This window comes from Heloderma suspectum, chromosome 2 (assembly GCF_057233095.1).
Source record: "Heloderma suspectum isolate Gila_16-S chromosome 2, 16-S_ref, whole genome shotgun sequence".
In the NCBI taxonomy this organism is placed as follows: Eukaryota; Metazoa; Chordata; class Lepidosauria; order Squamata; family Helodermatidae; genus Heloderma; species Heloderma suspectum.
In genome coordinates, this window is record NC_139459.1 from 180,852,592 (window position 1) to 180,868,694 (window position 16,103).

Genomic DNA, 16,103 nt, shown 5'->3' on the forward strand with positions numbered 1-16,103 from the left:
AGGTGAGTCTCGTCCCAGGGGGGATCCGCAGGGGGGCGGGGGGGGCAGGCCGTTCTGCCACGGAGTTCGGGGGGCCAAATGCACTGGCATTCGGCCTCACTGAGATCCATGGCGGAATTCTCTGACATCCCTAGCTAGGTCTGTCTGATCAATAAATAATCTGTTCATTCAAGTCAGCAGTACTGGGTTCTGAAAAGCCAGTAAATGCCAGATTTTCTTAGGGTGCTTCCATAAGGAGGGCTCCTAATGCTAATGATTGTGCAGCTGTTCCAGCTTATTCTCCTTAATGAATTTTCTGTATTAAGGAAAAAAGATGGAAGACACGGGAAGAAAATATGGGAGGGTCATGAGTAGAAGTCAGAATCATCTGGACCCTCCCCCACCCCCCATGGTATAAATTTTGGTGAGTGAGTCAGGGAGATGGCGCCATAAAAGGCTTGTCCAAAAGCAGGTCTAGGCTTATTTATTTATTTATTTATTAGATTTATTCGCTGCCCACCTTGAATTGGGCCCGGAAAACAACTGGTAACTGGTGCAACGCCTTCAGCACTGGAGTTCCATTCTTGGTTTGTCAGTTTCAGCCATGGCCAACAAGATTCCCCTGGGCTCTGCCCTCCTGGACCTACCTGGGAGAAACAGGGGGCTTTTTAAAGAAAACAGTCTAGTTCCAGGAATAGGGAGCAGCATAGGTAGAAGGAGCCTGACCAACGCTGGAGCAAGCCAGTGTAGTGCAGAAGCTATAAAAAATGGGGAATCCCACATTCAAATCTCATTTTGATTACACAACTCAGAAGGAATGTAATACTTTTCTTTTTAATTCTTTTTATTTTCTTATAGCAGCCTTCCCCCAAACTGATGCTCTCCAGATGTGTTGGACTTCATCCCCAGCTACATGGGCATTGTAGTCCCCAGGCTGGGGAAGGCTGGATTTTATCATATGGGGTGGAGGGAAGGGTAGGATCTTTAAGCTTTTTCTGTTGAGAGTTTTCTACATGAGGTTGTTGACCGGCTATTAATCTGCTGCTTCTGCTTTCAGTTTTGCCACAGAACTGAGATCCGAGCATTTCCTTTCCTGCTTTTCTGCTACATAACCTCTAGGGAGCACTGTGGTATAGCAGAATAGTGCAAATGCACAAGAGGAAATCCCATTTTCTTTTGCTTTCATAATTAAATGCTGCATTTCCCTGCTCTAAAAAAAAATTGCTGAAAGTGCTGGTTTGACACAGAAGTGAAACTAGAGGGTCACGATATTGTCTAAAGAACCCATAAACAGCCATGAGTAGGGAATGACAATTGGATGATAAATGCCTCATGTAGAAAAGCTCTAGGTTTCCTGATAAGGGTGGCAATTTGTAGGATTCAAAATCAGAAGCCAGTAGCCTACAAAAGAGAGCCATGCATAAGAATCCTATGCCCGTTTGCACAGAAGTAAGTCCCGTTGTGTCCAATGGGGCTTACTCTCAGGTACATGTGCATGGAATTGCAGCCTTGGAGGTTCCTAACTTGCCCAGCGCACCTATATAAGGCTTAGCATAAACATTTACCTAGCCCATCATTTTACGTGTGTGTGTCTGTGTGCGCGCGCATACACATACATATTCATATTCCTGCTTAGGAAGAGGAAATCGAGCCTTTTTCCCCCTCCCCCTCTTGAGGAGCAGGCCCTGAAGCTGCTGACCCAGAGCACTGAAAACAGGAAGGAAACAGGATACAGATCTGGCTGAATGGTACACATGTCTCTTTGTTACTCCAAAGCCGCTCTGGAGGGATTTTCCAGGGGTAATATGTTTCCAATTATCCTGTTACGCTCTTTGGAGCCTATGCATTTTGACAAGGCATCCTCCCCATTTCCAATAATATGTCATTTCCCTCTGCGCCTCCCCCTCCTCCCCCTTATTCCCCAGAAAGGTTAAGACCTTCTCTGTGTGCGTGCGTGCGCGTGCACACATGCACACACTAATCTACCTACATCTCAGGGGTTTGCTTTGCCACCTGTTTACAGGCCTGGTTTTGTAAGCTCACACGGCTTCCTCTGGCATGACCGAGTTTGCTCTGGCACTGAGCTAAATATTAAGGCGCGCTCTGTGTGTGAGTGTGTGAGGGAGGGAGAGATGGAGAGCGGGGGGGGGGGGAAGAGTGGGACAGGGAGGAGGAGTTTGCAAGGCAAGGCAGTCCCAAAGATCCTGAGAAGGGGAGAGAGAGGGAAAATTAGCCACAACTTGCTGGAGCAAGAATTAGAAAGGAGAGGGGATCGTATGGGCTGGACAGGAGGGTCCGACTGTTGGGGGACCGACTGCTGCTCTGCCCCCCAGGGGAAAGGGAGCCCAAGAGGCACCACAAGAATGCAGTTGACCAAGGTGTGTTACCTAAACTCGTCTCTTTCTCTTTTTTTATTCTTTTCTCTCTGCACAGGCAAGCGTAGAATTTCTGGCTGCGTCACATGATGAAAATGATTCAGCCACAGGCTCTGGCTGCCTGTGGCATAGGGAATGGCCAGGGGTGTGAATCGAGTGTGTGTGCAAAGAGTGTCTCTGGCTAGAAACGTGGACAGAACTCATCCTCTCCAGCTTCACTCAGAAGAAAGTAGGGGTAGTTATATATTTGTACCCCCCGCTACTCAGTTCATGACCTCTGCCTGCTTAACAGTTTCTATTCATCTTATCCTCCTCCTTCGGAAGCAGTCAATAGTTTCCAAGAGTCTTTCGTGGAATGCCTGAATCTCCTGATGGATATGGCTGGGCTTCTGATAGAATAGCTGCAACTCAAAACACATTCAGCAGTTCTGGGCGGGTGGTGGGCAGGAGGGAGGGAGGGAAACGGCACTCTGGTGTTTGTGAGGATATGCGTGTGTTTACATGCATGTGCGCTATTGCTGAGAGACATCCGCTCCCACTCAGATGTTAACTTTTAGAGGCCCAGCAAAGAGGGCTTAAGCCTAAGGTTGCAATCTTATGTTCTCGCTTGTGTGAGAGTCAGTCTCATTGAAATCAGTGGGGCTTGCTACTGAGTAAGCATGCATAGGATTGCGTTGCAAAAACATACACTCTCTAACATTGGGGTGCAGAACCATATCTGGGTAGTGGGGCTGAATTGCCTTCTCTGGGTCGGATGATGTCAGTGGGTGTGGCCACACCCACTGACATCATGGCCACACCCACTGACCCCCACCCATTTTGTCTTTCTCCATGCCGAGAGAGGTACAGAGTCCTGTGCCCCTCCCAGCATGGAGAAATGGACTCAGCCAGCGCCAGGAGGACCGCGGCCTCCCCATGTGGATAGTATGTGCTGCGCAGAATTGACATTTTGTGTCTACCCTTAACATACTGCTAATCAATTCCATTGGAAAATATATGTCAGTCTTTGCTGGCTGACTGCAGCTGGCAGGCCATGGCTGCAATAACTCACTGGCTCATAACCAGGGTTGTAAACCTGTCCAAGGCCAGGAAAGGAGGAGGGATGCACAGAGCTGGGATCTTTACCAGTTCAAACAAAGACAAGACAGCGCGGCAGAGACTTGTCTTTCCAGTCCAGAGTCAAAACGGATTCAAGAGCAAGGCTGAGGTTCAGGGTCAAAGGTGAGGCTGACAACATCTGGTGTGTGGATACAACATCATTCTCCAGCAGTTTTGCCCCTACCTGCTTCCTGCTTTTAACTGCCGCATCCTGGAGCAGCTGCTGGCAATCAGTCCTCTGGCTTCTGGGGGCCTCTCCACCTTAAACGGACAGAGGCTCAACTCTGTTGTTCTTCTACATGAAGCCGCCTTTGCTCGGCTGGAGTCAGTGGAACTTCGCCCTCTGAATCCTCTCCTCCCAGCACCAGTCAAGTACCTTGCTGCATGCATCCCGCTAATGTCAGATATCAGAGATAGCAGCGGGGATTCCTCCAGAAATTCTTCCAAGTCCTGCCCACCGGAGGAACCCAAGGAGGCTCAGCATGCTGGATGTGGAACCTCTGCAGGCTGGATTAGGCCAGGGGCTGGAGGTCCTGCATCTGTGCTCTAGAACATCTCTACACATGCTAATAGATTGTTAAGAAGGCATCCCCAAAGGCAAAAGAGGGACTCAATTCTGTGCTGGTCAGACTGCATCTGGGATACTGTGTCCAGTTCTGGGCACCACACTTTAAAAAGGATATTGACCTGCTGGAGCATGTCCAGCAGAGGGCAACCCATCTGGTGAGGGATCTGGAAACCAAGTCCTATGAAAACAGTTGAAACAGAAAGGGGAGACATGATATTTAGCTGTCTTCAAATATTTGAAGGGCTATCATGCAGAAGATGGAGCAGATTTTTTTTTTCAGTTGCTGCTGAGGGCCACAGTAGAACTAGTGAGTGGAAACTGCAAGGAAGCAGATTTTTGCTAAACATTAAGGGAAACCCCCTAATGGTAACAGCTGTTTTGACAGCAGGACAGACTGCCTTGGGAAGTGATGGGCTCCCCTGCACCGGAGATATTTAAGCAGAGGCTGGACAGCATCTGACAGTGATGCTATGGTTGCAGGCTTCCTGCACTGAGCAGGGGGTTGGTCTGGGAGGTTTTCTACACAAGGCATTTATTGTGCACTCGTGATTCCTTATTCACGGTTGTTTGTGGGTTCTTTAAACAGTGTTGTGATCCTCCGGTTTTGCTTCTGTTTTTTAAGAGCACTTTCCCCAGGGGTTTTAGAGCAGAGGAAATGGGGTATTATTTCTGAAGGCAAAAGAAAAGGTAGTTTCCTAATTATGGGATTGTGATATTCTGCTATAGCACAGCATCACCTAGAGGTTATGTAGTGGAAAAGCAGGAAAGGAAAAGCTCTTTGTATAGAACTCGGATCTCAGTTCTGTGATGAAACCAAAAGTAGACACATGTTTCTGTAGAAAAGCTCTAGCTAGCCTTCAAGGTCTCTTCCAACTCTAAAATTCTATAGCAGTGCTTTACAAGGAACAGGTAGGACTGGTAAGCAGGGATAGGCAGAGTGCATGAGAACTCCTCTACACTCTAGAATTATAGTACAGTGGTCCACTCACTGCATTTGACAGGAGATGAGAACACTTTCGCTTTGAGTAAAGTGCTGAATCTGTCACTATATTCTAGAATGTGTGAAATCAGGTTTTCTGGTCAAAAAGCTCCTGTTTCCAAGAATGTTTGGTAGGAGAACAGTAGGAACTGTTTTGAATGACTGCTGAGGTATTCTTTAGCACCGCTGTCTTAGCCACTAGGAAGCAACTGTATAGCCAGTGTTGTTCAAACTGGCATAGAACCCCAGCAGGAGCGTTGGGTGACCAATTTTACAGGCCTTATGCCACCCTCCAGATGTTTTGGTCTACAGCTCCCATCATCCCCAGCCAGAGCAATCTTTATCAATGCTGATTGGGTTTATGGGAGTTGTAGTCCAACACATCTGGGGGCCACCAGGTTGAGGATAGCGGCTGTCTTACTGCATAACCTCCAACTCCCTGTCTACTAGGGACAGTCCCTCTTTATGGGTACCTGTCTCAGGTAAATTGTTGCCTCTGTTTCTAGAGAGATTTTGTTAGTGCAAGTTGCCTAGTACAGCATTCTTCTGGTAGGTTTCAACCCCCTTGGGGCTAGCAGGTGACGGTGGTCAGTGCATCTTGCCTATTGATCGATTGATTACATTTATATCCTGCCTTTTTTTCCTCTTACAAGAACTCAAGACAGCTTACATGATCCCCCTCCTCTCCATTTCATCCTCACAACGGCCCTGTGAGGTAGGTTAGGCTGAGAGTCAGTGACTGGGCCAAAGTTACCCAGTGAGCTTCATGGCCAAGTGTGGACTCGAACCCAGATCTCCTGAGTCCCAGTCCAACACTCTAAGCACTACACCACACTGGTTCTCTATGGTGCACATGCATGTAAATACTTGCATATATCGAAACAAAATGCCAGCTTGCTGTTTCTCTTTCACACAGTTCATAACTGCCTATCCAGATTGTAAAAAGGAAAATGGCTGAATGTGTCGGAGCTGCAGCTAGTCCATAACAACAACCAGATCCATTATGAGATTAAGCATTCTGTTAAACATACTACTTACAAAATAAAAGCATCATGATCAGTTAATCAGCACCGTGTTTCACAAGCCAGAGAAGGTCAGGTACAGCCTGCCTTGCCCAAGAAGGGAAGACTAGCAACCAGCAGGGTTGTCATGGGACTCGTACTATTTTTCCAGCTATCTGCTGGTTGTCAGTCTTCCCTCCTTTGAGTAAGATGCTCAAATGGGTGGTGAGCAAAAGCACAGCTCCACACATCCTTGAATGATGTAGACCCATTTCAATCTGGTTTCCAGTCCAGTTTGGGGACTGAAATGGTCTTGGTTCCTCTGGTAGACGATCTCAATTGGGAGAACAGAGGGAATGAGACTGTTAATTCTCTTGGACTTCTTTTGTGGCTTTCGGTATCATTGATCAAGGCATCCTCCTTTGCTAGTCTAAGATGGGACTTGGATGCATCATGGTGATTCTTCTCTTACCTGAAAGGGCAATTCCAGTATGTAGAGATGGCGAGTTATTGTTCCACCTCATGGCTCTTCCGCTGTGCATGCCATGGCGTTCTATCAGGTTGCCCATGCCATTTTATATTTACATGCAACCACTGGGTGTGGTCATCCAGGGATTTGGAGCGAGGTGTCATTATCAGCATGCTGATGATCTTCTGCTGTTCTCCTTTACATCTAACCCAGTTGTTGTAGGGGATGTCCTCAACCAGGTCCCTGTAATCAGTAATTGGCTGGATGAGAGCTAATAATCTGAAGCTTAATACTGAGATGCTGAGACTGCAGTCCTGCTTATTAAGGATAAGGTTCATAGCTTGGGGATGCTTTTTGATCAAGCTTTACTCCTAGATGCCCATGGCATCCATGGCTCCAAGCTCCTATTCACTATTTTGGTTGGTATGTCATCTGCAGCCTCTGCTAGAAAAATATGAAGCTGCCACTGTCATCCATGTTTTAGGAATATCCAGGTTGGACAACTGCAGGGGTGGGCCACTTGTGGCCCTCCAGATGTTTTGGCCTACAACTCCCATCATCCCTAACCAGTATAGCCAATGCGTGAGGGGTGGTGGGAGTTGTAGGCCAGAACATGTGGAGGCCCATCCCTGGGCTACTGCAAGACATTATGCATCAGGATGCCTATGAGAATAATTCGGAAACCATATCTACCTGACTATTAACAGGTACCCATTGTGGTGTGTGTGGGGGGGTATTTTTTGCTGGTGCGGAAAGTTACTTGCTGGCTACCAGTTCCAGACACAATTAAAAGTGCTGGCTAAACAGCTTGGGACCAGTGTACACAAAGACCCTCCTTCTCCCATATGAGTCTGTCTCTACATGGAGATCTTTTACTGCAGCTGTTTGTGTTTCCAGATGGAGGACTCCTGTTGCTACCACTCAGAAGGCATTGTGAAGCTATTTCGTCTTTCCTTTCTAAGAGCTTTACCACACAAGGCTAAAATCCCGCATCTTTACCAGGGCTTCTGCTTCCGGATTCTTTGCGGGATTAAGTTTGGCTCCTTTACACAGGTGGATACGTGCTTTGAATCGGGGAATTCCTTTCTCAGCAATTTCTATGTATTTCACTTTACAACCACTAGATAGCACTGTGGTTATAGCGGAACTGTGCAATTACACACAGCCAAGATATCGGATTAACGTTCCTTGTCAGGTTATCTCCGATCTTTTAAGAAGTCAGAAAGCGCAGGAGATGCCCTGAAGGTTGACAATGTCATGTAAAGCAGGGGTCCCCAATCCCCAGGCTGCGGACCGGGACCGGTCCGTGGCCTGTTAGCAACTGGGCCGCAGTAGGGGTGTGTGAAACCCCCTTACCTTGGGTCTGCGGGGGGGTGGAGGCAATCTGTCCCTCCCCCACCCAGAATCCTCGCAGCCCTGGCTGGCTCCGCTCCATGGCAAGTCCGCGGAGCTGCCAGCCAGCTCCGGCCACTGGGACGCAAATGGTGTCCGCATAGCGGACGCCATTTGCGTCCCTGTTCTTCAAGTAATAGGCTATGTAATGGACCATCTTGCAGCAGTTGCCAGGCAGTGGCCACCATCCCCCCCCCCGCCCTGAATCTGGGAGGGACTGTTTAGTTTTTTCTGTTAGAAAAAAGGCAAGGGGAGACGTGATAGAGGTGTACAAAATGAAGCATGGTGTGGAGAAAGTGGGTAGGGAGACATTTTTCTCCCTCTCTCACAACACTAGAACGAAATGGGGTCATCCCATGAAGCTGAATGATGGGAGATTCAGGACAGATAAAAGGAAAGACTTGTTCACACAGCGCATAGTCAAACTATGGAATTCACTCCCACAAGATACAGAGCATTTCTACACAAGACTTTTATTGCACACTGTTGATTGGTCACTGACGGAAGTTTGCTGGTCCTTTAGATGACGTCATCAACCTCCAGAGCATTTCCTGTGCTTTTTAAAAGATAGGAGATAAGCTGATAACAAACATTAATGCAAGTGTAATGTTGGTGTTGTGCTATAATACAGCCACTAGATGGCACTGTGTAATGAAACATATAGAACATTGCTGAGAAAGGAAGTTTTCAGTTCAAATCACATTCCCCTGTGTAAAGAAGCCCATCATAATCCCGCAAAGAAACCGAAAGCAGAAAGGATAAGAATGCGGGATTTCAGCCTCATGTGATGAACCGCATATTGACAGACACCAATTTGGATGGCTTTTAAGGGGGATTAGACAAATTCACTCCAGGAGAGAGCGGAGGACAGGAAGGCCTGGCGTGCTATGGTCCATGGGGTCACAAAGAGTCGGACACGACTTAACGACTGAACAACAACAACAACAGACAAATTCATGGAGGAGAAGGCTATCAATGGCTACCAGTCTTAATAACTATGTGCTACCACCAGTGTCAGAGTCAGTATGCCTATATACACCAGTTGCTGAGGAACACAAGCAGGAGGGCGCTTTTGCACTCACATCCTACTTGTGAGTTTCCCACAGTCAGCCAGTTGGCCATTGCGTGAACAGAGTGTTGGATGAAATGGACCCGGACAGATCCAGCAGGGCTCTTCTTATGTTCATATGGATTCCTCTAGATTTGCACTTTCCAAGGGGGCGTGGGGGGGGGGGGAACAGCTGCAAAATGGAAGAGTTCCACCACCAATTTGGGAGTAACAAAAGAAAAAGAAAAAAGGAGCGAACACCAACACTCTGCTAACAGTACACACAGCCTGATACTGTGCAAAATTTAATCTCCTCCATCTATGAAATGCCGCCACCCCCCCCCCCTTTGTCACATGTGAATTGGGTGTGAATTTGGAAGGTCATCTAATGCCAGCCCTAAACTTGTGGGTGGCTCTTTTGTTACTTTTTTTTTTTTTTAATGGAGAGCATTTTAAACAAATAAAAGAAAGCAGTCAAGATTATAACACACCAAAGCTTGGCAGAATAAAAATGTCTTGACCGCCTGCCTAAAAGAGATCAGAGGAGGGGGTCAATCTTCTCTGTTTTTATTCTTATTTTTAGATCTTGGTTTTTAAAAAAATCGTAAGCTACCTTGAATGTCTTCAGTTTGAATAGAAGGCAGAGTAAATTATTGTTAAGGCTGCAATCCTGTTTCCTGGGAGTAAGGCTGATTGAGCTCAATAGAGCTTACTTTTGAGTAGACATGTCTAGGATTTCACTGAGAATAAATAAATATTGCAGAGTAAATGAACAATAAGAGAAGAGACAGTGGAAATGTGGAATAAAGGGAGGGAGTTCAGGTGCTCGGGCAGTGATCTTTGGGGTGACAATGGAAGGCTTACAAGCCCACAAAACTGCTTGTCTGTTCATCTGTGAAATGTTGGAGGCTGTGTAATTGGTTTATAGGAGTTTCCCTCAAGTGTGGATCACAAGGCACTGAGATTGCTGGAAGGAAGGAGCTGGGTTTCACGTTCCTGTGTGCTGTGACCCCAGTTACTGCAGACTGGGGCTCGAAGTGGGTGGGTAGGAGCCCGTAAGGAGATATAGCACAGAGGTGAGGGTGTGTGTGTGTTCACATAAAGGATCTTGGTGGATGAGAAGAAGTAATGCAAAGAATGTAGGAGCTGTGCATATATCCATTGAGGCTTGCCGTCAGGACATCTGGAAAGTTATTTTTTGGGAATGCACACACAATGAATTTCCTATGTTTGAAAGGCACCAAAAGCCAGTATACCCCAGTGGTGATCAAGTTGGTTTAGGATCTGACAGAGCCCTGTTTGGTTCCCCTCTCTGCCCTATGTGGCCTAGGACATAAGTACACAAGAACATAAAAGCCATACTGGATCAGACCAAGGGTCCATCTAGTTCAGCATTCTGTTTACACAGTGGCCAACCAGCTGCTAAGGGGAAACCTACAAGCAGGACAAGAGTGCAACAGCACCCTCCCACCCATGTTCCCCAGCAACTGGTGTACATAGGCATACTGCCTGTGATACTGGAGAAGGATATAGCCATCAGGACTAGTTGTCATTGGTAGCCTTCTCCTCCATTGTCAGCCTCAATTACCCATTTGTAAAATGGGGCTCATTATGATCGTAGAGTTTTGAGTGGACAAACACAACTGCTGTGCAGCTATCTCTTCATATCAAGAGCAACATAAATTATAAATCCGACCCGGTGGTGCCTGCAGTTTATAAAGTGGTCCTTAGAAGTTGTCTATTTGTTCTTGGGGCAAACCATTGAGTTGCTGTCATTAGTATGCTTACCATCCATGAGGGAAACTGAAGCTGAGAGATGGTGACGTGCCCTTTTTATTTTCCAGTGCTTTTTCAATACGGTTTTAATCCTGCTGGATGTCTTTATGCTGCTTTTTTGATTTTGTGGGGTTTGGTTTATTATGGATTTTTTTTTTTGGTAGTTACACTTTAATTTTTTTTATTCTTGTAAGCTGTCCTAGGAATTTGATTGAGGAACTGTTAAAATACTTTAATAAAATAATTTTAAAAATCTGAAGACTCCATTTAAAAAGAAAAGAAAAAAAAAGAGTGAACAAAGGATGGCAATTCCAGTCTAACATGCTAGTACAAAAGCAACCCTGATCTCTGGTTAAAGGATTTTCATCCTGAACCTGGAAGCCCCTGGTTCAAATGTCACCTCAGGCATGAGCTCACCAGCTGGCCTTAGGCAAGCAAATATTTGTGGGTTGTATCCAATGTTAGTCTTACTGAAGTCCCATTCATTTCAATGGGTTTACTGTAAATAGGACTAACATTGTATACAACACAATACCAGCACCTAGTAACATTGAGATAACAATACTGGCCTACTTTACAAGGATGCTATAGGAATATTTATTTATTTATTTATTTATTGCCATTTATATACTGACTTATTTGCTAAAAAGCTATCAAGGCAGTGTACAACTATTAAAAACAATAAAATCTTAACACAGCAAAAACAAGAAAATAAAAAAACACACGTATAAACGGCTACATAATTTCAAAGGCTTAATTAAGAAGATGTGTCTTCATGCCCTTTCAAAAAGCCAGGAGAGTGGGGACCGATGGTAGTTCTAGAGAGAGCTCATTCCATAGTTTGGGAACAACACAGGAGAAATTTCATGCATGCCCAGTTAATGGGCCTCCGTGGGTAAAACTGTGTCCTCAAGAGGGTTTCTCCTGCAGATCTTAGTATCTGGGTAGGATTCCTGGGATAAAGTATGTGCAGTGCTTTGGACACTTAAAATGCACTATATAAATGCTAAATATTATTATCGTTAAAAGCTAGAGAACTATCCCCATGCCAGCACTGCTTCTGCCTGGCATGCAGACATCCTTAAACAGTTGCTTCAGGGGCAGTGACATCTGGTACCTATTGACCAGGGCCAGTCCCCATTTTGTGGTATGTGTCCCTGCTCCTTTATGCCATTTGGGTAATGCCTTTCCATAAAATAGTGTGAGTTGTTCTGAGTGGGAGACCAGATGGTATTTTCTCTGTTGTGCACTGCACATGGAATATTAACGCATGTGCATGAACATGGAAAACCAAAGCTGTCATCTTGGTTCTCATTTGGTTCAGAGGACGGCTCTTCAGAGGTAGCCCAGCACCAAGTGAATTCAGGCCTGGGACCTTGGTCTGGTAACTCCTGCCAACCTTGTGTGTGAAACCAGGAGCACAGGATACCATAATCTGGATGAGCCATAACAGGACTGCAGACACTCTGATCACACAGCACAACTGCAGAAACTGTAGAGAGCCAGTGTGGTGTAATGGTTAGAGTGTTGGACTGGGACTTGGGAGAACAAGGCTCTAGTCCCCCCTCTGCCATGAAGTTCACTGGGTGACTTTGGACCAGTCACTGATTCTCAGCTTAACCTACTTCACAGAGTGGTTGTGGGGATAAAATGGAGGGGTGTATATGTAAGCAGCCTTGGGTTCCTTGCAAGAGGAAAAAAGGCAGAGTATAAATGCAACAATTAAAATGAATGAATGAATGTGCCAGTCTCCTGTGACAAGTGGAGAAGCATTATTATTTTTGCACATCCTGCTCCCCTTCATCCCCACAAGCCAGCGAGGCCTCTCCTCCCCATGCAGAGTAGTTACCCCCACCCCCACCCCACACACACCAACTTGCCTACCATACCCACAAATATCTAGAGCAGGCAAATCAGACTCAAGCTTTCATTCCAGATAGCCATTTTTGCTTCCTTTCCTGATCTGTTTCACGCTCTCTCCCTCAGTGCTCTTTCTCTAAAAGCCCCTCTCTCTTTTTCCTTCTTTTCTCTTCTCCTGTGCTTGTTCACTCTGCCCAATTCAGAGGACGTTCTTTGCATTTTTTGAGGTTAAAACCTGATTTGAGGGGATTTTTTTTGGCCAGAGCAAGGGCAGCAAGCCGGGCATGAGCACAGATTGGCAGCATTGGCTCAAGGAAAAAACACACAACAACTAACCCACAGGCGCCTAATCCATGCGAGTGAGCGATAGAAGGAAGGAGTCTCTGGAGACACTGACTGACAGAGAAAGGGGAGGGTGGTTTTGTTGTTGTTTGTTTTTTCTGGTCATGAATGGCATCATTCATTGGTGATTGGTGGGATAAGAGTCTGTGTAGCTATTGGAGAGCAGTAATCATATAAGACTAGCGATCCAAAAATTCATACCAAAAGAGGCTGCAGCAACAACTCAAAGGGGGAAGTGGCCCTAGGAAGGACAATTTGGAATTGAGAATCAGGTGGGGAAAGGGTTAAGCAGTCCTTCCCTTGTCCCCTCCTCATATCTCTGCTCTAAATTGTCATTTCCTGAAGCAGCTTCAACCAAGGGGGTCAGGCCTCTCTTTGCTAGTAGTAATTAGCCTCTGCAGTTTAGCCTCAGAGCTGGCCCAAGGCATTTTGCTGCCTGAGGTGAAGGACAAGATGGCACCCCCACTCCCATTCCAGCTGACCAGACTGGCAATTGAAGCTGGCCGACATTGGTGGTGGGACAGCATCCTCCACCTCACTGTTGGGCAGCAGGCTTGCTTAGGGGGGCGTGAAGGGCAGGCTGCCTGGAACACACAGCTCTATCCCCCAACAGAAGGTAATGGCCCCGCTTCTGTCACCACTGCCCTCTCCACACCACCAAGCATTTGCCGGCTGAGGCGACCGTCTCACTTTGACTAATGGTAGCCTTGCTTGACTAACCAGCTGTGGTTTTATTGGCACAATCTGATTTTAAAGGTTTTAATTCTGTATTATTATTATTATTATTATTCACTTTTATGATTTACTGCTCTGATACTTTATTGGATGCAGAGCAGTATATAAGTGGTATAAATAAATAACTAAATAAATAATGGTAGGGCCGGCCCTAGCTAGCACAGAGATAAGAAGGTAGTGGCCCATGAGGAAAACCTGGTTGTTGAAAGTTTCTAGTTATGACCCAAGGTTAGCCCCCAGTCCCGAAGGAGTCTATTTGTGGCTCCTGGGGAAATGCACAGGAATTGTATGATGTCGCAGCACGGGTTAAACACCATGACACAGAGATGCATTCTCATACCACATGTAACAAGTAGTCCTCCTGGCCTCACAATCCTATATAACTTTATGGATTTTCTTAATTTCTTTCACTGTATGATATCCCCGAGTTGGCATAGTTACTACCATTTTATAGTTCCCAAAACTCAATTTGGGGAGCAAGCAAAGCAGTGATATATGCATGTATGTGCTATTTCCTGTTTAGTATTTTCTGTCACCCATTCACCCATTTTTGTGTATTCCATCTTGCCTCCCTGGTATGGGATTCTAAATGTAAATGTTAGTAATGTGGTTATATAGTGGAGAGACATGGGTTACTCAGCAGTGGTGCATGATGCCATTCATGACGTGCCCTGCTTTGATTGAACCAGTGACCTGGAGGCATGAAGATATGATCTTGTTCCCAAGGTGGGAAATTTTATGTTTAACGAGAAGTTGGACTGGTAGCACTCTCTCTCTCGCTCCCTCCATGCGAGACTCAGCATTTGCTGAGAAGGAAAGGGGTTAGCGTTCCCCAACGTGGTGCTCGTCAGATGTTTTGGACTCCCATCTGCCCCAGCCAGCATGGCCAATGGTCAGGGATTATGAGAGCTGTAGTCCAAAATAGCTGGAGGACACCACATTGAGGAAGGATGAAATAGATGGACTGCTCCATGGACTAGAAAGCCTAGGGCCCATGTTGTTTGTGCCATGTTGTCTATTCAGTCCTGATTACAGAATTCATGCTCTGCATATGCATTGGTTTCATTAACAGGGGTCTTATACAACTCCCTGGCAGGACGCTTAACACAGGCCTAGGGCAGGGTTTGTCCTAGGCAAGAGAAGAGAGGGAGGGACTGGTCTAGAGGCTGGGTTATTCTTAAAGGGATGGTGCACCTATAATAAACTATACCTGAATTCAGCACAAGTGCCATTTTGAAATGGTTTGAATAAAAGGCTTTTGGAACATGGAGGATTTGAGCCTTACTTGCTACTACCACCTAAGCCAAGCAGTGAATAAAATCCTATGCCCAAATAATCCTTCATTTCGCTATTGATGCTATATTTTCTGCTTCTTCTCTATGAGAAACTACTTTTATTTCAGGAGAGCTTTATCTAGAGACTGTCTAGATTGCTTGGTAACACCTGGACATAAACCCCTTTTCAGGAAAGTAAGGGGAACACATAACCTTCACTGGGACAGACAGGGTGGTCCCAGCCCTTAAAACAATTCTTCCCCCAGGTTGTGTTTATTTTGAAGCATATAAGTGGCCTTAAGAACTTGGTAGTGGTGGTGGTAGTCATGGGTGGGGTGGAGAAGAGCCCTTTAGAAGCTAAAGGCGAAACTGAGAAGTTTTTGCAAATATACTGGAGGGATGGGGCCGGGGCTAAAAGCAATTAAAAAACGGGGGGGGGGGGAGGTTTAAAAAAGTTAAACCTTTACACACTGTCATTCCAGGGGATCTCTTATTGCTGAAAATGTGTATTGGCAACTTGCTTTACTTAGTAGGGTTGCTATTTCTTCCCAGAGTTTATTTATTTATCTGTTTATTTTAAATCATGGCTCCTGGTGACTCTTAATTTGAATCTAAATTCATTATAATGAATACAAATCAGTAATAATGAATTTGATTACACACTGAAGCGGAGTTTATTCTAATTCTCTGTCTACGCTATCCATGTCCCCATGGACTTGATGGGCATTTGCATCTTAGGGCACAATCCTACCCGGACAGTCACCAGTCTCCAAAATTGGAGGCTGCTGGCTATTCTATGCAGGGCGGCCGGAGCACAGAGGGGATTCTCCCCTCTGTGCTCTGGCCGCTCGGCATTTTCAGCTAGACGGGCAACTTCGTTTAGCTGGGGCTTCAGGAGTGGGAGGACAGGGGCCTGGAGACCCGACAGAAAGCTGCATAATGCAGCAACCATGGTCTCCAGCTGGCCCCCGGGACTGTCCTCTTTTCCCCTTCTCTGCACTCCGTTTCTAAGCATGGAGATGTAGCCGGCACGGAGAGAACCACAGACGCTACAAGGGGAGGGGCAGGGGAGTGCGGTTTCTGGGACCTGAGGTCGGAACCTCAGTCCCCAGAAACCAAACAGTCCTATCATCCTCTAGACAGTGTCTAGATTGCTCCCTCAGAGAATTATATCTATGCACAACAGTCCAAGAGCAACTTTCTTCAG

The 16,103-nt window shown here is 46.2% G+C and overlaps 1 protein-coding gene across 1 annotated transcript in view; it reads left to right on the forward strand.

Moving 5' to 3' along the window:
- Positions 1-2,220: 2,220 nt before the first annotated feature.
- Positions 2,221-16,103, forward strand: part of TNS2 (tensin 2) — a 144,397-nt gene continuing 130,514 nt past the window's right edge. Inside the window, exon 1 of the mRNA XM_084836545.1 lies at positions 2,221-2,357. Coding sequence (XP_084692671.1) covers positions 2,256-2,357 — 102 coding nt within the window. The 5' untranslated portion in view covers positions 2,221-2,255. The remainder of the gene's footprint in view (positions 2,358-16,103) is intronic.